A 23,820-nucleotide genomic window follows, 5' to 3' on the forward strand; every position below is an offset into this window, starting at 1 on the left:
TTGGAAATGAGGCCTTTATCAGAACCTTTAACTGTAAAAATATTTTCCCAGTTTGTTACTTCCCTTCTAATCTTGTTTGCATTAGTTTTGTTTGTACAAAAGCTTTTCAATTTGATGTAATCAAAATTTTCTATTTTGTGATGAATAATGATCTCTAGTTTTCCTTTGGTCATAAATTCCTTCCTCCTTCACAAGTATGAGAGGTAAACTATCCTATGTTCCTCTAATTTATTTATGATCTCGTTCTTTATGCCTAAATCATGGACCCATTTTGATCTTCTCTTGGTATGTGGTATTAAGTGTGGGTCCATGCCTAATTTCTGCCATACTAATTTCCAGTTTTCCCAGCAGTTTTTGTCAAATAATGAATTCTTATCCCAAAAGTTGGAATCTTTGGGTTTGTCAAACACTAGATTGCTACAATTGTTCCTTATTTTGTCCTGTGAACCTAACCTATTCCACTGATCAACTAATATATTAGCCAATACCAAATGATTTTGGTGACTGCTGCTTTGTAATATAGTTTTAGATCAGGTACAGCTAGGCCACCTTCATCTTCTTTCTGCTTTTAAATAAAATTAGCCAAATGACTCATCTATTTTATTAATTTATTTTTTCAGTCTTTTGATTTTGTTTTTAGTGTTTCTTGATGTCTCATGAAGTCATTAGCTTCCACTTGACCAATCTAATTTTTAAGGAGCTATTTTCTTTTGTATTATTTTGTACATCTTTTATTATTTATCTCAACTTATATGTTGATGCTTGACAGCTTTAAAGAAAAAAGATACATAGCAAAAAGAGATTGGTAAATGTGGAAAAGAGTCAAAAAATGAAAACAGGCAAAGACTTTAGATGATATACATGTCTCAAACCTGTGAGTTATGAATACTGCCTTAAAGAGGGAGTTGAAAGATATCAAACACCACAAGAAGTGAAATGAATGATAGCAACAGTTAGGAAATAACAGGTTATAGATATGGGTGCCATTTCTGAATTACTTATCTGTACAGAGTTAGAGTATATCTTTATTAAGAGATAAAAATTAATGCCAAATTAGAAAAAGAATAAAAAGATATGTTATACTATAAAGTTAGCTTATATGTTTTGCTGCTGCTAAAATCTACAAATGAACACTAAAGGAAGCCCTATTTTTATGATAAAAGAAAATAAAAGATCTTGTGCTTATTGTTTGTTGGTAAAAATGCATTTGTTTCAGTACAAAATGCCAACTAAAAGGTTCCTTTCCCACAAGGTAACTTCTATAGTTATGCTTGTATCATAAGATTTTTTGCAATAGCAATGAAGGTTTATTCAGTGACTCTGGAGATTACTAATATCAAAAAAAATAAAACAAGAAGAGCTTCCTGTTGTATTTTTTTAAATCATCTGTCTTGAGCCTGTCACACTGTAGGCGCTTGAAAATGCTTGTTGAATGAATGAATGAATGAATGAATGAATGAATGAATGCAAGACACTGTAGATTCAAAGAAAGCACTGAAGTGGTTCTTGTCCTCAAGGAAGCTACATTGGACTGGGGGGAAAATGACATCTATACAGAGAAGTAAACAAAAGGTAATTGAAGGGAGACTGAGATCCAAACCCCTGTAATTCTGATGTCTAAAATGAGATGGGATTAGATTTTCCCAGAGATTTTTTCTGGCTTGAAATCCTGAGATCTTTATTTATTTTTCTTCTTTTCATAGGCTTGTTGTAAGGAATAAATGATAAAAGCAGAGGAAGTACTATGTATTTTAAAGCTATGCCAGATATTTTCTGCCTAGATTTTCTTAATAGTGGCTGGACAAAAATTCATTTCTTTAATTTCCAAAGCCCTCTTATTAGTAGAAATGATTAATGATACTATTATTCTTTTGAATTTTTATTATGTAAGGAGAGAGACAAAGAGAGAGAGCACAAATCTACTTGAATTCCCATGGGGGCTAAGATCATTGAGAAGAAAGACAGGGTGTTCTCTGTTTCCCAAAAGAATTCTGAGAAGGACTCCACAGGTAGAAAGTTGGATGACTCTTTCACTGTTGCTTCCTTCAGTAATTACTCAGCCTGACTTCCAGTTTATCACCTTCAGATACTACAAATTCTGCAACTCCTGTAGGGAGAAATGAGCAAAGACTGAAATCAGATGATGCAAAACTGGAGTTTTCAAATAAAGGAGCAATTCTATAGATTTGTGTTGGTTTCCATCCCTGTGAGCCCTTGTAAGGGCATTTAATTTTTTTTTAAAATTTCCCCAGAAACAGAGATTTACACACTGCAGAATTCTAAATGAGTGCTCAGAGAATTTTCTGCTACTTCTTCTTTGTCACCTCTTTGCTCACCTTGGCTCAGTGGTTGACCATTATTCAGGAGCTTCCAGTAGGTTCTGTCTTTACTGCTGGCTTCAATACCAGCAACTGAAGTGACATATGGACCCCATTCACTTGACTTTGTTGTGAACCTAGAATAACAGAATCATATAATCTCATGGTTTCTGAGATCTGACAGGTCATCTGATAGGAATCTGCTTCTATGTGTATAACAAGCAATCCCCAATTCCCTGCTTGGAAATAACTAGCATTTATATGGCTATAATATGTTATATTATATATAATACATATAATAATAATATAATAAATTGCTATATGTGATATCACATTTAATCCTCACAAACCACCCCAATCAGTCAATTTTTATTAAACACAATATGAATACAAAAATAAACAAAAGCTATTTCCCTGCCTTCAAGGAGTTTACAATCTAACTCACAATCTGTGAGATAGGTCCTACTATCATCCATATTTTATAGATAGTGAAAATGATGCTGACAGAGGTTAGGACTTTGCTAGGATACCATTAAGCATCCAAGGCAGGATTTAGACTCAGGCTTTCCTTATTTGTACCCTGTGCTATCTATTCAACAAATGAACAGGCTGCTTTAATTTCCACTTTTGGGTTATCTTTATCTGCTTCTAAATTTTCCATCCTATGATTCAAAATCTGACCCTTTTCAGGTTCTATTTATTACTTCTATTTCTGGCCTCTGAGGCTAAGCAGAGTGAGTGTGATCTCTTCTTTACAAAGCCAGTGTTTCTAAGTAATTATCTCAAAGCCTTTTCTTCTTTAGGCTAATAATCCCAATCATCTTCCCATCCCTATTGCTTCAGTTTCTCATGTCCCTAAAATGTAGTACCTAGAACTCAACAAGATACTCTAGTTAAGGTCCAATCAAAGCGCACATTACCTCCTTTGTTGTGGTTGTTATACCTCTTTTAAAGCCAATTAATTACTTTTTGAGATATGAGGACAGAAACTTGGGAGACTGCAGAAAAGCATAAGAAAGATCACCATCTCTATGCTCCTCTTCATAGGTTGCTACATGAACTTCTGGGGTACTTGAAATCGCCTTCGTGTATTTGGTGCTTATATGCTTTAGATATTCTGGTGTTACAGGAATCCGTTATTTTTTTCTAACTTGTTTTGTGTTTTGTTTTATTAGATAGATAAGATTATACGTTAATACAAAGTAAAATTAAATTGAACAGAAAGATAAATGAGGTAACATTTGTGAAGTGCTTTGCAGACTTTAATGCATTATATAAGTGTTATTATTATTATTAGTAGTAGTATATAAAAAGGAAAAATCTCTTATCAGTGCTGCTATGTACACTAGGACAAGTTCCAAGCAAGAAACTAGATTTTCTGTTTTCTTGAAGTCTTGAGGTCTTTCTTAATGACCCAGAACCAGATTCTCATTCCCCATCCACTCCCTTACCCCCCCTTTTTGGTCATAGGCTCTTCTGCTTTGTCAGTCTATGGGCTCATTCTTTGTGTGTCTCTGTTCCTAATTTTTTTCTTTCACGTGTCTAACTCTTTTCCAATAAGGTTTTCTTATTCATAAAATCAAATATATAGAATTACAAAGAAAACCAATTATATTGAAATGTAGTTATCAAGATATTAAAAAGAAAATTCACTACTTTAATCCTACTTGTTTACCAGATTAAAGTTTTAAGCAATTTTAAGTTAACTCTTGGGAGTCCATTTTCTCCTAATTTTTATATGACTTTATAATAAATATCTAACCAGATTTTGCTTACACAATCTGATTCCAGGTGTTTTGTAAGCATTTAAATCCCTAGCCATCCATATGGCTATTCTTCTTTGGTATTTAGACCTAGAAAGTCCTTAATAAACCTAGACTTGCTTTTTCCTTAGGTTTCAGAACAACTAGTTTTATCATTCTGGAATTATTTGTAGAAGTAGGAAATCCATAGTACAAGCTGAATATAAGTCATTTTTAGAAACATACCGAAATGCAGTTTGGTTTTGTTCTTCAGCTTTCTCCATCACATCCAGGAACAAAGAGCCCTTTGGCACTGAGATGTCAATGGATTCCTGCAAGTGCTTATTGATGAAATCCACTACTTGATATTTGACTGAAATATTCTCGTGGGACTGGGGAGTGGATTCTGTAATTGTGGGGTTAGAGTTGTTGATATCATCTGCCAGGGACAGAGAAGCAGAGAGCAACATTCAGATATGTAATGGTTAAATGGCAAGTAGAACACGAGAAAAAGATCAGATCCTTGGATGGCTCCAAGTCCATTCCAGCTCCATTTGGGTCTGTTTCCTTAAACCAGCTCTTGCCCTTCCCAAAGTTTCCTGATTTGATTAATTAAGACTCAACATTTTGGCAGTTCTGGAGAAGGTTAGCTCCATTTGTTAGTTGACTTGTAATTTGATGGCCTTGTCTTGTCATTTGGTGTAATTCCTTATATATTTGGGCAGATTGATAAGGGAAACGCACATAGAGAGGAGAGTATTGTGTGTGTGAGTGTGTGAGTCTGTTTGTGTGAGAGACAAACAGATATATTGACAGACAGAGTCAAAGATAGCCAGAGGTAGAGACATAGAGACAGAGACATAGATTTAGAAAAATAGTGAGAGAAACAGGCAAAGAGAGACAGAGATAGAGAATAGAAAGCATCTTGTTATGTTGAGTTGTTTTAGTCATGTCTGACTGTTCATGATCCCATCTGGGGCTTTCTTGGTAGAGATAATGGACTAGTGTGACCATTTCCTTCTCCAGCTCATTCTATAGATGGGGAGACTGGGACAAGCAGGGTTAAATGACTTGCCCAGGATCACACAACTGAGGCTGGATTTAGACTCAGAAAATTAAATTTTTTTGACTCTAGCCTCATGCTCTGTGCACTGTGGTGTCCCAAAGCAGCCCTTGTGTCATCTAGCTAGAGGAGTTTCTATGCAGCACTTGTTTGTCCTTCTTTCTTGGAAAAGGATCATGACATGTAAGTGAGTTGGATTTCAGTGAGAAAGAGCTGTGCAAAGTCACCGTCTCACTTTCCCCTCCTGAACCATTGGGGTCCAGTGACCAGACATAGATCAGGATGACTGGAGATGGCTGTGGATGCTGTGGGAGACCTGGGCCTTTTTAAGCTATGATTTTCAGGACTCAGTTTGATTGAGGCAATATCCATTCAATGATGAAGGCAAAGGAACCATTGAGGCAAAGAATCTTTCACCTTGTAAAAAAAATCTAAATAAATTGGGAGGAGGGAAGACCCTCAGGTCTATATCAAAGAATCAGCCAGTGAAGATTTATTTTGGACCAAAGCAGAAATGATTGCAGAAATGAATCAATCAGGACTCAAACCAATGACCAAATGCACTGTGCTTTGTCACACTGAGGAGGCACCTAAAAAGATGGTGGGAGTATTGTCTCTGATGTGCTCCTCTCTTCTACCCATTTCCATCAAATCTAGGACATGAAATAAGTGCAATAGAGCTTCCTAGTGGAAGCCGACATTGCTTCAGCCCCTCAGGTTCAATATAAAGCATGGAAAACCTGGGAACTGGGTTCTTGCGACTTTTCCCAAGATTTATTAAAAGTTGAACAGAGAAATAAAGAAAAAAGTCTCTCTCTCTTCTTTGGCTGTCCCTTTGAATAAGCTCCAGTTCTCTGAGAAAGGGCAAAGACCTGGATTTGAATCCCAGACCTGCCACTGATTAGCTGTGTGACCTTGGAGATTACTTCCTCCATATCTACCTTCCTGTCTTCATCTATAGACTAGGAAGAAATATGTACAGTCAATCTACAAGATGGTTCTAAAGAGGGTACTTTGTAATATTTTTATAGATAAATGGGAGAAACTTTATTTTATGAACTTTTACCAGTTTATTTCATTTTTGTCTTTATCTGAAAGACTGAGCACCATATTTAGTCTATAATAAGTAACAAATGCTTGTTGATTATTTCTTGCACTCATGTTCATTTAGGGTCATCCTATCTGATCTCTATAGTTTTTGCCATACAGAACATCAAGTCACAATTCATTAGAGTCATCCCTTAATTGAAAGGAAGTTATATGATGCTGTGTTCCTTATTCCTAGAAAAGTAAGCAATGTGGAAATGAATTCTAGTGGTCCTGGTGAGGGACAGCTTCTAGGAGAAATATAGCAGTGATCCTGAGGTCCTCTTGCAAATGTATCGTTCAATGATTCTAAAGTCTTCTGGATTTAGGAATATAATAATATAGTTATATATTTCTTCCCTTAGACTTTAGAGAAGATATATCAGTGATCCTGAGGTCTCCTAACCCTAGAGTATTATTGTTCTAACAATCTGTCTATCAATGATTTTAAAGTGTTTTGGCCTTAGGATAATCCTACAAATATTGCTGATTGTCAGATAGATAATCTGCCGGTCAGTGATTACCAAGTTCTTGAGACAATAGTGAATAGACCATCCCTCAAACCTATCTGTAAGCCATAAAATTAGCAAATAAGTAACATGAAGCTCTGGTCTCTCTAATACTGTCCTAGAAATTTATCTTTTTTTTTTTTTTCTGGTTCTTTGCTAAATTCTTTTGAAACTGAGCCCGCTTCAGTTGGTATTACAATTACAATAAACTTTTCCCCTGGCTTGGATATGGATTCAAGCCTGCATATTCCTTTGAGCCACCTCACAGCACCAGTCTGTGACCCCAACCTTTTGAGGTCCCCTTTTGAGTCTCAACAATCCTTGGGACCAGTGAAGGAGGACTGAAATGTCTAGGGCAGAATTACTTTGAAAACTGAACCAATTCACCAAAGCCTTCCTTGTTGACCAATGGCTTAAGGAGACTATCATCCAATCTGTCATTCTGTTAGGTGTCACTTTCCCTCTTCAAAATAGTTAACCATTTCATTTCCAGATATTGGGCTGAGAATAGCTTCATGGACAAATCATCTCCAGAGGCTTCAATTAGGACCCACACGCCTATGATTCACTTTCATTGGGTGGATTTCCTCTTAGGAAAGAAAAAAGATGTCCATTTTAGGATGCTTATACCTGGATTGAACTGACAGGAACCTTGGGTTAAATCCAAGTAAGTCTTTCCCTGAAGGGCAGGCAACACCTGGCTTGCAGCGATGGGCTTATGGAATGCTTGAGGAATATGATTTAGAACAGTTTTAAGAGTCTTAGTGCAGTTCCAGTCTTCTTCCTTATAATACTTTGAAGTCACAAAAAGGGCCTAATAGGATTCAGAAAGAGAGAACCAAAAAATAAAATCTCAATTTAAGAAACTAGGAAGAAATCTGAAGGTTCTTAGGGGAACATGACAGCAGTCTCTTTTGACTCCCCTCCATTTTTTGTAAAGGACACTAGATCCACAAATTTTCCTAGTAGATAAAGGTCTCTTGTTTTTAAAGAATTCTAGGGAAGGACAATACTAATCCCAATCCCTTCTGTTGCTCTATCAAATAATCAGTCAATGAACATTTATTTTAGTATCTATTGAGTGCTAAATACTAGAGGAAGGATGAATAGGATGTAAAAGAAATAGTACTGCGTATTAGCTCTTCTAGTATGGTCAGTCAGTCAATAAACATTTTTTAAGAGTCTATAAAATACTACGTACTGTATTTTAAGTGAGGATAATGCTGAGGATATAAAGAGAAGCAAAACCCAGTCCATTTTAGGGGATCTAGACAGGATAAATTGATGATAATCAAGACAGAAAAGGCACTTTCATTAAAGGGGATATGGTGCTTTGTCTAGCTTACCTGTACTCATTTGTTTTAAGAGGGAGTTATGTTGGGAAGGATTCAGGAAGATGCCATTGAGAAGTGACAGTAACATAAAAAAGAAGAGCATCAATAAAACATTTTTAAAAACGAGAGTGACAGAGACACAGAGAATAAGGGAAGGAGAGACAGAGAAAGAAAAAAGAGAGAGGGGAAGAGATAAAAAGAGAGAGTAGGGGAGAAAGAGAGAGGAAGGAAGGAAGAAGAAGAGACAGAGACAGAGACAGAAGGAATCAGATACACATTGAGAAAGAAAGGCAGAGGAGAGAGACAGAGACACAGAGAGACAGAGAAAGAAAGACGGAGAGAGATAGACACACATAGAGACAGAACATCCTTTTGATACTTGAACTACATGTTCTGTCCTCTTGAGAACAGAGGGCCCAAAGCAAGGGATGGCCTTATTGTTGACCTCTTGTTTTTAATTTTCACAAACTCACCTGCATTGCTTGTCCTGTGCTGTAGATATTTCCAATAGTGCCATCTGGTTTTATCTCTTTCAGGATCATCCTCACAAGCATTTCTGTAATATTTCTGATCTCTTCTACACCTGGGTTCTTCCTGTCCACACATGTCAGAGCCAGGACAGCAAGTGCCCCAGTGTCTGTTAAGAGATTCAGGTCAGAAAAACAGCGCAGGGGTGTGTGTGTGTGTGTGTGTGTGTGTGTGTGTGTGTTAAGTAGGCATCTCTCTGTTATCCCAGACTACTCCAGGCTAGTAGATGAAAACCTGGGGAAAATATATTTTTCATTGTTTTACTCCAGATTCCTAGGCCTAGAACTGAAGGATATCTCAGACATCATCTACTCTGATCCTATCATTTTACAGATTGAAAAAAAAAACTGAGACCCAGCAAGTTAATGTCATATAGGTAATAAATTACAGATAGGGGAATTGAACCCAGGACTTCTGAGTCAGAGCTAGTAATGTTTCCACAATACATTTTATCTTTTATTTTTGTCCCCAGTAATCTCTCTAGATGTGTGTCTTCCCTCTCTTGTGAAGCTCAGTCCTATTCTGTGTATATATTATTCCTAATAATGCTGCATGTGTGTGACATTATTATAATTGTCATTATATAATGACAATTATATACACAATATAATATAATTATATTATATGACATTACATACAATTATATCATTATATATAATGACATTGTATAATATTATATATTATTATAATTGATATAATTATAATTATTATAATTGTTCCTAATTATAATTAGGAATATAAGTTCCCAATGCAAAGTGGTTCTTTGATTGAATTAATTTCCATTTAAATGAATTGAATGGGATACACTGAGTGAAGATTTCTCATAAGGTCTTATACCCTAATTGTTTTTTTTTTCTAAATTAATTTATAATTATAATTTTGTTGACACGATATATGCATGGGTAATTTTTTTTACAGCATTATCTCTTGTACTCACTTCTTTTCCGAGTTTTCCCCTCCCTCTCTCTACCCCTTCCCCTAGAGGACAGGCAATCCCATACATTTATACCCTATTTGTGACTTGAGAATTTGCAATAACAAGTTGAGCTATAGCTAAAACTGCAGGCAGTCTTATTTTAGATAAACAAACATTTCCCTTCTGTCTCTCCCCCCTCCCCTTTTCATTAGCATTTAAGTACCTAATCTGGGTAAAGTGTGTTCTGGGGTCGATATTTAATTCTAAATTCTAATTTCTAAATTAGAACTCTCCAGCCAATGGGAAAAAAAGTCAGAATGTGGGATGAGGGCTTCTTATTAGGGTCTATATAATCCTGTGTTTGCAGTTTGTGCTTTGCACTCTTTTACGGACCATACCTTATCTCTTGGGAATTGCCCTTTCTGGTAAGATCATAATAAATCCCTTTTTGCTTCTCCATATCTCGATAGTCTGATTGTTTTTGTGGTCACTACTGTCCCATGACTTCAATACTTATCTGTGAGCTAAAATTTCCCCAAAATGATAGATCAATGCATTATCTGAATCAATTCTCTGGCATTTTAAGTTTCAGAGAAGGTACTGATCTTCCTAGGCAGAGCAAGTTCTTACTACTTCCAACCTCAATGAAATTTCTGCTCTGGTTTTCTTTTTCAATTGAGGTTTGCCTTTGTTCTGTGTGCTTAATGTATTTACACTCCTATTTCCAGACATAGATCTGTGAGAGGGTGAGATGTAAGTAGAATACTTCTAGACACACTATTGCCAAAGCAAAGATGGCAAGTTGATGAGAGCCATGAAATATGTCGACTGGAGCAATTTTGCCAAAGCTCTCTGTACTTCAGTCCTTCTAGAAATGTGTGTCCATATATCCAGTCCAGCAATGATCTTTCTTCTTCTATTACTATTCTCACCTACTTATTCTGTACATCTCATCTCCTTCCATCCAAAAGATTGGTAAAATTAGTGAGGAAACCCAGAAAAAGGAAGGATGTCTTTGCAGAATGCACCCAGATGTCCCAATTCCCTGAATGGGAAATAATACTTTAGTCTGTATATTTTTTCTTTCTGCTTCCTCATTTTTGTCCCTTTAATAATTCCTTCCTGCTTTGCCAATGTCCTACTCCAGATTTTTCTGGTTCTTCCAATGTTCCAATGATCTTCAGGATCATTTCCATAATGAACACTTTCCCCTTCATCTTAACCCTTTCTTTCTTCTGGCATTCCCTTCTGATTATACTGCTTCCCTTGCCACCCTCTCCATACTCCCTACTCACTGGTTGTGGTGGGAGCTGGAATACTTCTTGCTTCCCACTGCCACTATCTCTTTATGGTCATCACTCTGACTTCTCTTCCTTTGTAGTTCATTTAATAGAAATTGATGACCCAATTCCAGTCATCCTGAGGCTGGGGTTAAGTGACTTGCCCAGGGTCACACAGCTAGGAAGTGTTAAGTGTCTGAGACCAGATTTGAACTCGGGTCCTCTTGAATTCAAGGCTGGTGCTCTACCCACTGCGCCACCTAGCTGCCCCATTCTCTTTCCTTTCTCAATAAATTCAGGGCCTAGTTCATAGTCTTCCTCTCCTCCCCACTTTTACCTCATTCTGGGGACTTCCCACTTTCACAACTTATTCGATTCTTACAACCAACCCTTCCATTCCACCTATGCTACAAACCCTTGGTCTTACTGTCACTAACAAGTGTTCTGTTATTACCATCAAGAATTCTGAATTTACATCACATGACCAAAATTTTCTTTATATTTCCATCACCTTCTATATCTTTCAATGTCTAAATCTCCATCCTCATGTCCTTCAATCCTTCCATTCCTCAATGGATACCAGACAGGAGTGGATATCAGGTTTTTCCTGAGGCATTCATTTCTACTCTTGCTATACTATTTTCTCCTCCACATTTTGACTGAAACAGTTCAACTCTTCCTGATCCCCTTCTCTTGAATCTCTTATTCTCTTCTCTTCAGGCTAATTTTGATTTGTCAAACCCCAGCTATGGATCATTCCCACCATATATCTCCTTCACTTTCACTGACATGATGTTAAAACTGAATTGGAAGGGATCATGAAATTGTGACTATTTGAAATAGACCCCATGTAATTGGGTCTGTTAAAAATTGATACTAGTTATGTCACTAGCCAGGCACTCATTACTTCTCCCTCTTCTACCCACCAAAGTAGCTTTTTTCCTCCCTTTCCCTATAATTTCTGCTAAGGACATTTGCTTCACCAAAAAAATTAAGGTCATTTCCCAAGCATTCCCTCCATATTTCTTTAAAACACTACCCCCGACTCCTTCCCCTTTTCTGCTAAACTCCCCAGAAAAAGCCATCTGTACTCCTTAGTGCTTCATTTTCCCCCTAAATCTTCTAAATCCCCATCAGTAGAGTTTGTGACCTCATCATTCAACAGAAATTGTTCTCTCCAAAGTTACTGATGATCTCTAAAATGCCACATGTAATGGCCTCTTCTCAATGCTCATCCTTTTTGACCTCTTGGCACTTTCTTACAGTTTTGACTACCTTTTGCTGAGTAAATTCTCTTTTCTGCATTTTCCTTACTCAGCTCTTTCTTAGATCTCTTCACATCTGTCTTACCTCTTCCTTTTCAGTTCATTTTTTGGGGTCTTCATTCCAGTTATAATCATTAATCAAGAGTCTATCCTGCTTTTGCTTCTTTCCCTTCACACTCTTTCATTTGATTTTGTCATTAATTTCTATACAATTATTCTCTCTATGTAGGTAGCAGAATGGGGCAGTGGATAGAGTACGGGCCAATGTTTGTGAAGACATCTTTGTGAGTGCAAACTTGGCTTCATACTTAATACTTGTATGACCCTGTTTGTCTCAGTTTCCTCGTATGCAAAAAGAGCTGGAGAAAGAAATGGCAAACCACTCCAGTGTCTAGTAGGTTTATGGAGACTTGGGCATAACTGAAAAATGACTGAACAAAAGGATGAGTCCTATCTCTCTTTCTCTTCCCTTCCACCCCCCTCTCCACCTCTCTGTTTCTCTATCTCTCTTTCTCTCTGTCTGTCTCTCACTTCCTCTTCTTTCTTCTGAGCCCCAGTCCTATATCACCATTTATCTATTAGAAATCTTGGACTGGATGACCCAAGAGCATTTCAAACTCAACATGTGTAAAACATCTCATTTTTGCCTCCCCCAATCCCTGTCCTCTTCTGAACAGATGTCAAGAGCAGTTACCATCATCCTAGTCACCAAGTTTTAGAACCTCATTTTCATCTTTGACTTCTCTTTTGCTCACTCCATAACCCAATCAGTAACAAAATCTTATTTATTTCCATAGAATGTCTTTCATATTCACACCATTCTTCCATTTATTTATATAACTTACATTGAACTCAGGGCCCTCATCATGTTACCTGGACTACTGCAGCAGTGTCTTAAGTGGTTTCTATGTCTCAAGTCCTTTCATACCCAAATTCATTCTGTACTTGGCTGCCAAAATAATTTTCCCAAAGCTTAAATCTTTCCATTCACTCCCTTGCTCAGTAAACTTCAGTACCTCTCTATTACTTCTGGGATCAAAAACAATATCTTTTGTTTGGCATTAGAAGCTCTTCATAATCTGACCCCTTCCAACCTTACCTATTCTTCTCCACAGCACTTTCCACCCTACTCTACTGGACATTCTTTAGAAACAAGACACCATTTCCTGTCTCCTTTCTTTGACACAGTCTGTTTCTCATGTCTGGAATGCTCTCCGTCCTAGTTTCCTGCTCTTAGAATCCTAGCTTCCTTTACGACTACCATCTTTTTGAGGAGACTTTTCTTGGTCCCTTCAGAGTCCAGTGCTAACCATTCCAAGGTTACCTTCTATCTACTCTATATTTATCTTGTCTGTTTTAATTTATCTATATTGTCTCCTTTAGAATATAAGAGCTTTCTCCTTCTCAGTACAGTGCCTGGCACATAATAGGAGTTTATTAAATGCTTCTTGATTGATTGACTATTCCCTAAAATATCTATCTGGGACATTTCTAAATTTCTATTTTGATTTCTCACAGAATTTTGTGTAGGAAGGATAGTCTGGTGTTATTACTCACCAACAGAGAACTGGTTATCATAAGAATACTTCTGTTCCACAGAAAAGAGATCAACAATTTTGGAGGTTGAATAGGTTCCATTTAGAAGACATAAAGCCAAGACATCTAAGCCAAGCTGGTAATAGGTAGTCAATGGGTGGCCATGTTTATCTGATGGGAAGCAAAGAATAAATATCTTATCCATAGAAGGAAAATAAGAAAGATATATATCCAAATAATATTTTTTTTCTTCTCCCTCTTTCATCCTACTCCTTTCAGTCCCCATCACTGCTCCCCATTAAAGAAATTTGGATAATAGAGAGACCATGGAGAGAAAGTAGTTGAAGATTTGAAATTAAAACCTGGATAGCAATTTATCCCCTGGAGGAAGAAAGGACCTTTGAAAGAATCCTAAAATTAGAAGGGACTTTGGAGATCATGCCGTCTAACTTCTTATTGGATGCAGAAATTCTCCGTGTACCATCTTTGACAGTTGTCTACCAGGTCTGTGCTTGAACCCTTACTTCAGTGTGGACCTCATCACCTCATAAGGCATAGGTTCCAATGTTGGATGGTTCTAAATGTTAGCTAAATCTTTTGAGCTGGAATATGCACCTTGCAACATCTGCCAGTTGGTCTCGAGGCTGCCTTCTGAAGTAACAGAGTGATTTATTTTTCATGGGCTAAAATTGTGAAAGTACTAAGCATGGAATTTCATGCTTGAAATGTTTATTGTGAATTTTATAGATGCCTTATAATTCATTTTATTCCAGTGTCTGACACTTAATAAATGCTCATTGATTTATTGTCAATCATTTAAATCAATCCCTATACCAAAAATAGAACACTGAATTCCTATTTCTCTAAGAAATGTCTTTCAATAAAATACAGTACGAGTCCTTCTCTGTCTTCTTGTATCAGTCTGACTGTGATACGTTTGTAGATTCAGATACTAGCTGTCATTATTACTCTCTTGCGCATTATCTTGTCTTCTTGTTATGCACCCAAGGAATAGAGAACTAGGAAATCCTTCATGGTGTCTAGGACAGTTTCTAGGACATAGTCCTCCGAAGTAAATATTTGATTGATAGAAAAGAGGAAGCCATGGACACAGAGAAAGGGAGATTAGTTAGTCTGCAAAGATGTAGTAGAACACAGGAGAAAAGCTAGAACAAAGAAGTGGATCAATGAATGAAGGAAGAAAAGCAGTCTTTGATAGAGAGGTTCTTACCAATATTGTCTACTTCCGCTTGGAACTTCTGTTCAAGTTTTTTGACCAATTCATAATCTTTTATAATACATGTCTGGCAGGCAGCAGTCAATGCCAGTAAATCCAGAGCAAACTGTCCTGAAGATATAGCGCCATCTTAAAGGAAACAGTAGGTGAATGACTTTGATATAGTTGATCTTATTACAGAAAAAAACTAGATGCAAGTTCCAGTCTGATAGAGAATCACAGAATTTTAAACTTGGGAGAATGTTCATTGACCATTGAATCCATTCCAAATTTTCTGCAAAATCCATGAAAGGAATTATCCAGCCTTTGCTTAAAAATCTCTGGAGAGGGGAACTCACTGCTTCTTAATGTGAATTCTTGTGATTTTTAAATCTATTGCTCCTGTACCTCTCCCCCCAACATGGAGTCAAAAAGAAAGAGTCAGTCTTTCCTACAGATGCTTGAACACCCAGGCATTATATCTTGAGCCTTCTCTTTTCCAGCTCAAGTAGCCCCAGTTCCTCAACTGAAGGACTCCAAGTCCTTCATCATCAGTTTGGATGCTCTCCAGATCATCAATGACATTCATCAAGTGTGATAGCCAGAACTGAACATGATACTCCAGGTGTGATCTGACCAAAGCAAAGTGACATAGACATCTTTAAAATAATGGATTTTAGAAAGCTTACCAGTTTCTCATTGATGTAGGTTCCTCTTTCCTAGATTTTGAAGAATGAGATGCCATTTACTTTTCTGTAGTCATGGAGAATGAGAGAGGACTTCAGAAAAGTAAATGTTGTCTTAGGAAAAGAATATTTTGCAAGCTAACTACCCTCAATCTTGGCTTCTAATTCTTGGTGAAGCTCTAAAATGTGTTGGATAAAAGATGTTTAATAGAGATTTAGAAACATTGGTTAGTGGATATTGAGAAACATTGGCGAAGACTGCATAGAGGGAGCATGGTTTCTGTGAGAAGAGGTCATGGGGATATCGATGTGGCCTAAGTACAATACTAGATTTTAAATTAGGGTTTCAATCCTGCTTCACATATTTATAAAATGTGTGATCCTGGGTAAATTGCTTCCCCTCTTGTGGGTCTCAGAATTCGATATCTGTAAAAAAAGGGCACTAAACTCAATTACCTTTAAGGGACCTTGCAGCTCTAAATCTACAATCCTATGACAAATGCTAAGCCCTTTTTTGATAGGATTATTAAACTGACTGATAAGGAGATCTCTGTAGATTTTGGAGCAGCCATTACAATACTATTTCTATTCTTGCCGTTTATTTCCTATATCACACTTACTAGTTGAATGTCCATGGACAGGTCATTAACCTTTGTGCTTTATTTTCCTCCTCTAACATAGGATTATGATATGTACATATACGTGATATGCTACAGTACTGTTTCAAGAAAGCTTTTTCTGCAGAGTATAGAACATTGCACATACTGACTCATTTGAACTGTTTTTTTCATCTTCCCTCCCTTGCCCTTCTCTTAAAAACTTTAGCTACAAGGTAAAGATCTCTGGGTAGGGGAGTAGGAAGTGAAATATTTGGAAAAGTAGGTGACAGGAAACCAAAAGGTATCCTAAAATTCATAATGTTCAAAAATTATAAAATAGGAAACATTTGTTAAACTATATTAAACAAAAGCAAAACAAATCCAAACTTGCTAATTAAAGCTTTACTCTATAAGCAGACTATTTTTACCCAACACTGATTGGATAGCTTGGATGGGCCCCTTCCTTTTTGTTCATCTTGTTCTTTTAAAGGAGAACATCATTCTTACCACATTGCATGATGTTTAGCTTAACTTGGTTCAGGAAGGTTGTCTCAGCCTTTGAGTAGTGTTGCTTCACGAATTTGAGGGCCATCAGGATTTGGGGAGCTATGCTTGGGTAGAGTTCGTTGGAATTCACCATTGTGTTTATTAGAGGAGCCAGCATGTCCTTCTGTTTACTGTTTACCTCTGTGGTAAGGGAAGGAAAAAGAAAATCCCAGGCATGTACCCAAGTCATAGCAGGAAAAGGCCACGCTTAGTACCATGTAATCTAGCCCTTCTTATTTATTTATTTATTTATTTATTTATTTATTTATTTATTTATTTATTTATTACAAATGGAGAAACTGAGGCCCAGGGAGAGATAGTAGTCTTCTAAGAGCATAGAGCAAGTCAGTCCTTAGGATGGAATGGGAGAATTATCCATCCCTGGGACTAGGATTCAGGTCGATCACGATCATCAATATCACTGCTAACATTTATAAGGCACTTTCAAGTTTGTTAAGCACATTGCATACATTATTTCAAATGATATTCCCAACAGTCCTAGAAAGTGGACAGTATTATTATCCTCAGTTAACAGATGAAGAAATTGAGGCTGAAATCTTTGCCCAGGGTTATGCTGGTAAGTTGGAGAAGGAAATGGCAAACCACTCCAGTATCTTTGCCAAAGAAAACCTTAATTGGGGCCCTGAAGAGTTGGACAAGACTGAATTGACTGAATAACAAAAGGAAGTAAGTGTCTGAGACATGCTTATTAGTAAGTTAGTTAAATGTCCAAGAAAAGATTTAGATTTAGTCTTCCTGATCGCAAGTTCAGCCCCCTCTCAGTCCTTTCCTTTGTTCCTTTTTATATGCATGATACAGCTCTTCTTCTCCCCATTACCAGTGACCATAATCCATTGCAATGTAACTAATATCTATTAAACATAAACTAAGTGAAAGGCACAAACTAAAAACAAAGAAAAATGATCTCTATTCTGAAGCAGTTTCCATTTTCTGGGGACACTAAATGCCTAAACAGATAAGTCAATAACATATAACACGAGGAAGGAGGAAACAATTAAAGGGAGTAGAGTCCTGAGACCTCAGTGAATGGGAAGAGTTTGATATTTCTTCAAAAGGAAAGTATAAATTAATCAAGCTATGGGATCAGGTTCCTGTTTTCCCCTGCCTTTCTTCTATGACAAACAGTTCCTGGGACATGGGTGAGTAGAATAGTTCTAGGAATGTATAGATCAGACTGACCAGGCCCTTATCTACTCAGCCCATACATTGAGAGCACATGTCTCAGAGTTAGCCAAAGGCATGTCTTTATTTAAGTTTGAATGTATGGATTGCTTCCCCATTCTCTGTAGCGTTCGTGCTTAGAATGTAAAGTCACATTCTCAGTCAATGAGGATGAGCTAGCAGGGGAGGATGGTGTTGCATCAGGGAACGTATATATTGCCTCTGCTCCCCGCTTTCACCTCTTGTATGGTGGGAGTGACACCGACTTCTCATGAGAAACGAATTAAAACTTTTTCTTTATACCTTGAGAGATCTCTGAAATTTATTGGGTGGGTTAAGTACCACACATCAGTGTGGCCATTGGCCTTCCATGTGCATCCTGGGCCTTCCACAGAGGGAACAGAATGACAAGAACCTTGAGAGAATCAGTAGGAAGAGCACAACCATTGACCAGTCTTCCCGAGCAGTTATGAACAAATAGAAGAAGGCTTCCCATGTGATGAAGAAATCCGCTGAGCGAACCCCAGCACCAAGACCTAGAAGTAGACATTAATTCTTGACCTATAAGGTGATCTCATTTTCCTCCCCCCCCCAAAGTGGTAGCCATAAAGACTCCAAGAAGTTGGAAGAAATGAAGGAAGAAAGAATGAAATCAGACTTCTTGAGGGAAAATGTGGAAGAAAAAAAAGTGCAAAACTTTATCCAAGGTACGCAGATTTGGAGAGGGATGTCTGCTGTTCTGGACAAAAATCACCTGGTGATTCTAGACCTGACCCTTTTGGGGAGTGACAGTGGAGTCCAGACTTGGACGGATAATTCTCCCATTCCAACCTAAGGACTGATGGAGACATAGGAGGTTGTTTATAAGAGGGATGAGAGTACAGGCCCAGAAGAGAGCAAATATTATGAGTGAATGCTGTCTTGATTTGACCATTGAGAACTTTGGTCGCTGGTAACTTTGGGGAGATCGGCTTTAGTTGAGTGATGAGATCAAGTTAGTCTGCAAAGGGTTAAAGATTGATTGAACTGAGAGGAAGAGGAGGAAGAGTTTCCCCAAAAGTTTGGCCATCAAAGGGAGGAGAAACATGGAACAATAGTAGAAGAATTGGTAGAGTTGAAAGTTTTTTTTTCCCCCTAAGAATTAAGTTCAGTTCTTCCTGACTCGAGGCGCAGCATTCTCACCATTGTGTCACCTACTTGTCCTTGGAAGTTTCTTGACTTGACCAAGATCATATGGGTAATTAGCATCAGATGTGGGATTTAAACCCCAGTCCTTAGATCCAGGAATCAGAATTTTTTTCCTCTCTCTCCTGGCTACTTTTTCTTACCTTAGAGATAGGACCGGCCTTTTCCCAATAACTGGTAAACAAGGAATGCATCAGTCAAACCAACCAGGGCAGAAAGACTAAGATCAGGAGCAGGGGAAGGCTGAGTTCCTAGAGATGGATGCCAGAGAGCTTTTTACAGCACTTATGCTGGAGTCAGGTCCCATCAGTTTAGGAGAGTTGATTGTTAAATATTCAAAGGTGAACATTTACTTTTGGAAGATTGACAAAGGCTATTAAATTACGGTTTGGTGTATTGTTTTGTTGATTGCATAGACTTAGGAAAGTGACAAAGAACATGTCAGTAATGCAATGTAAACTTAAAAGTGTGTTCTGGGTATATTTCCTCTGCTCCAGAGATCTAGTTGTTAAATGTTCATCGGTGTACTTATGTCTGAAGGGATGAAAGAAGTGACTGGGGAGATTCAGAAGATTTAGGAGAACAGATAGAAAAGTACCTTGTTCATCTCTGGGGCAGGCGCTCTTCAAAGGAGTAAGAGACTATCATCTAGGGTCACGGGACCACCCAAGGACCCCATTGAGAGAAAACTAAGAAGCAGGGGCTATTCTTGTTCTCTTCTCTCTGGCTCATTTATCCTGGAATTAGGATTTAGTTTCCTCTGTTTCTCTGCCTTGACACTGATCAAAGGCCAGGACTGAGGGTGTGCTGGGGGGCTGGGACAGGGACAGTGTCAGTGACCCCACTCCTTGTACCCACAATAGGAGTACTGTGTTGTTACCCCTTACTGGATATTTTTTCACAAACATCCTGTTTGGCACCCTTCCTGGAGTGGAGAGCTTGCCCCAAGTTCCTGGTCACCAACTTCCCATCAGATTCCTGGGCTTTTGCCCTCTGTGCGTTGGTGAATTTTGTTCCTTCCTTAATGTTCTTTAGTCCAGGGTTCGTGTTTCTCTGAGGCTGAAAGGTTTATGCACAACAAGTTTAGGAGGAGGGGAGTGAAGAGATTATTAGTCCCATTTTATGGATAAGGATAGTAAAGCTCAGAATGGTTACAAGACCTTCCTAAGATCACACAGCCAGTACATTTTAGATACAGGATTTGCACGTTGTGACTTGCATCTAAGTCGCAAACCAGACAAAGATTCCCTAAGAAAATCTCCTCTGTAGAAACACAACTGAGAAATGGATGACTTTAAAGAGCAGCCTGGACCAAATCAATTCCTCATCTAGAACGAGAGGTTGGACTTCATGACCTCCAATCACTTTTCCCAGGACAGCTAGGTGGAGCAGTGGATAGAGCTTCGGGTCTGGAGTCAGCAAAATAAGACACTGTTGTGAGTTCAAACCTGACCTCAGATACTTCCAAGTTGTATGACTCTGGAAAAGTCCCTGCACCCTCTCTGCCTCAGTTTCCTCATCTGTCAAATGAGCTGGAGAAGGAAATGGCCAACCATTCAACTCAAACAGGGTCCATGGAGGGTCTGAAATTACTAAACAAATTCCTCATCTATTAGATGGGGTTTTGGATTTAGTGTCCTTTCATAGCTTTTTAAATAGTAGCTTCTTCCTCACAATAGAATGTTATTTCCATTGTGTTATTCTGTGCTTTGCAAGAAATGAACTCCTTGCCCCCAACAGCCACCCCCTTCATATATCCACCTTCAGGAGTAGCCTTGATGAAACAGCCTTGAGTTCTTGCTCTCAAAAAGCAAGGCCATCAATCTGAGGGTCTGGAATAGGATGCCCCCTTGAGTCAGTAATAGTCTGATGCCTCTATATATCACCTCACCCTTAGGGGGGATCTGTTAATGTACTGCAGTGAGCCAGAATTCACTTACCACAGATCTTGCAGAGGTGAGCTGGGAAGAGGGAAAAGAGGAGAAAGCCCACTGGGGCCAGCCATTGGGAGACCCTCATCTTTCTACTTGTGGTCTCCTCTTCCTCCTCCACCGTGTTAGATTACAAAGTGTGAGTCTGGGTATATATTGGGCAACGAGTAGAGAATGACTGGCACTCCTCCCCTACATTGCCTCACCCCTTTCTGCCACACAGAAGTTGAGCAAAGGCCAGGAGGGTGGCTGTGCCCGACAGCTCTTGGGGAGGTATTTGCCCAGAAATGAGTCAGAAAAGGGGCATGGGTATCAAATTTCCCCGGAACTTGGGAGTTGCTGTAGTCTACTCATGTCTACCATATGTTAACTAACAATCAGTCATGGGCTTTGTCTTCAAGGACTTTCCAATATTGTCCTCCAGGGAATCATTCCTTTGTCTTCACCACAGTCATGAGACCCCAGATCCAGAGCCGCCATAGTTGGTAGAGTCCCATCCCTTAATGACTAGCATGGGCTAGTGACTAGAATTCTCTGTATCTCACAATCTCCTCATCTATAAAATGGACGTTGTCCACAAAGTTGTCGCAAGAACCGAATGAGATATTTATAAATGGCTAATTAAAACTAGATGTCATTTTTTAGTCGTAAGGTTCTTATTTTATAACAAAGGAAATGGAGACCCATTATGACTTTGTATCCCTACTGCTTTTCCTGTTACCTGGGATCTCGTAGGACCTTAATTATCGATTATTTCCCTATTTGGCTGCTAATAATGAGTGGGATAAAGTGGGAAGATCCTTCTCCTATAGCTGTGCCATCAGTCCTCCTGCCTTCAGCCTCTCCAGTGTTATCTGTCCCCTCTTTTGTAGCATTTTATCTCATTTCCTCTGCCTCACCACTGATTCTCAGGGGAAAACACTGTGCCCAGTAGACAAGTGGGACTGGACCAAGATAATTGGTGTAAGTCACAAAATATTCAGTAGTGTAGGTCAAATAATAATAAATTAGTAAAATAGCCAAAAAATTAGTTGGATGCCTTTGTCATTCAGCATGAAGAGTAAGCACATGCATGTAGAGATTTATTAAATAGTTCTGATTGTGTATTGTGCAGTGGATAGAGAGTTGATCCCAGAGTGAGGAAGTCTGAGGTTTAAGTCAGGTCTTTGACACACACTGTCACAGTAGGTGCCTCTAGGCATGTCAGTTGATTTGTCAGTGCCAGGCTGCTCTCCAAAACTAAAGTTGAACATGTGCCCATCTGCCTTGGCACGTAGAATTTCCTCATGGTGGAGTTCCCTACTCCGAAGAATGCTCATGTAGAGCCCAGAAAATAATGTGCATGACCCAGGATTTACAGGAGGCTTTACAAATGCAGATTTTCTATTTTCACTACCCAGATAGTTCATAGAATCATAGATTTGGAAGGAGAAGGAATCTTAGAGGCCATATGGTCCCACTTCCTCATTTTAGAGATGAGAAAACTTTTTTTTTTTAGGTTTTTAAATTATTTTATTTTTAATTTATGTATTAAAACAAGCATTTCCATAATATTGTACAATAACAAGATGATCACACATAAAACTGCAAATTCACAATGTAAAGCTTACTATTCCTTTCAAATATACAACAAAATTGTGATGTAAATTTATTTTCCCCCTTTTTTTCCCCTCCCCTCCCCTGCCCTAAAGATGGCAACCATTTCGCAAATAAGTATTATTAATTATTATATATAAGAGATGAGAAAACTTGAGACCCAGAGAGGCCAGGTGACTTACTGATGGTTATTCCAGATCATCCGATTCCAAAGACGGTGCTATTAAGATTTATAACTCACTATTGGATTTTATAGTCTAGTAAGAGATGATAAAATATGTATAAGACAATACGATACAAATAAAAAATATGACAAGTGAATAAAAACAGTATAAAGATTATGAGAGAAGATGAAGATAAAATAACTTCCAGCCTAGAGATTCATGGGTTGAGCCCCAAAGGATTGTGGGATAGAAATTGAGGAAAATATTGGGGATGGGGAAAAGGGCATTCCACACGCAAGGATCTATATGAAGAGCAAAGGTGCAGAGCATGGACTGCACTCAGAGAAAAGTGGAAAGTCCAGTCCAGTGTGACTGACGTGTTGGATTAAGTAGCCGGGAAGTTGGCTCAGCAGGATTAAGGAATGGAATTGAAACTTAAATGCCACTGAGCCTTCAGGAATCAGAAGACGTCTGTGGTAAGGAGCTGTTCCAACAGCCACCACAGCTCTGCCACCATTTCACCCAGGACACTTTCCCTTGCCCAGTCTTTCTAGAGTTTACAGAGCCTTTCCAGTTTCCTCCTGGGCCCCTTCATTATCTGCAGTCAGTGAGTGGGGGAGCCTATCTTGGGATTCAGGCCCTTTCCTAGCCTCTTTAAAGTAGACCCAAGTTGTGAGATTCCTGACAACAAGCAAACCTTATCACTGTGAGTTCCAAAATTATTTAGTCTGCAAGGAAAACCACTGAGGTAGATCTCCAAGCCAATGGCACTTTATTAAAAGGTTCCTGGTCCTCTCTAATGAAATGGACATTGGGTCTTCCTCACAATGTGAGATACCTCCTGGCAACTCGGCCTTGGTTTTATGGTGCTTGATATCCAGACATTTGGAAGTGGCAAGGAGAAATGCATGGTCTCTTTGGTTGACAGACCTTGCTTTCTGACCCACCAGAAAAGCCAGAAATGATGCATCAGCATGGGTAGTCACAGGTGGGACAAAGCTAGGGTCATCTCTGTTGACTAAGTGGACATAAGATGGGCTTCTCCTCATGCTAGGCAAGAGAGGATGGTCTGGAAAGACAAAATAAGTCTAGGAACTTTCCATATCATGTCAAGATATCCAACCATGCTGGACACCCT

The 23,820-nt window shown here is 38.5% G+C and overlaps 1 protein-coding gene across 1 annotated transcript; it reads right to left on the bottom strand.

Annotated features, from left to right (window-relative positions):
• Nucleotides 1-1,869: 1,869 nt before the first annotated feature.
• TCN1 (transcobalamin 1) lies at nt 1,870-21,043 on the bottom strand. Its single transcript, XM_074273762.1, has 9 exons — nt 20,932-21,043; nt 16,586-16,765; nt 14,809-14,943; nt 13,599-13,748; nt 8,526-8,689; nt 7,349-7,532; nt 4,307-4,499; nt 2,337-2,455; nt 1,870-2,107 (listed from the first exon to the last, which is right to left on the bottom strand). Exons 1-9 carry the CDS (start codon nt 21,008-21,010, stop codon nt 2,046-2,048), a joined length of 1,266 nt encoding a protein of 421 aa, XP_074129863.1. The 5' UTR covers nt 21,011-21,043; the 3' UTR covers nt 1,870-2,045.
• Nucleotides 21,044-23,820: the final 2,777 nt, after the last annotated feature.

Source organism: Sminthopsis crassicaudata, chromosome 6, assembly GCF_048593235.1.
Source record: "Sminthopsis crassicaudata isolate SCR6 chromosome 6, ASM4859323v1, whole genome shotgun sequence".
NCBI lineage: Eukaryota > Metazoa > Chordata > Mammalia > Dasyuromorphia > Dasyuridae > Sminthopsis > Sminthopsis crassicaudata.

Coding starts and splice junctions, on each gene's coding strand:
- TCN1 (XM_074273762.1), bottom strand. CDS start 21,010: ATGAGGGTCTCCCAATGGCTGGCCCCAGTGGGCTTTCTCCTCTTTTCC. Junction 14,944..16,585: donor GCTAAACATCATGCAATGTG/GTAAGAATGATG, acceptor GTTTCCTTTAAG/ATGGCGCTATATCTTCAGGA. Junction 7,533..8,525: donor GCACAGGACAAGCAATGCAG/GTGAGTTTGTGA, acceptor GAATCCTATTAG/GCCCTTTTTGTGACTTCAAA.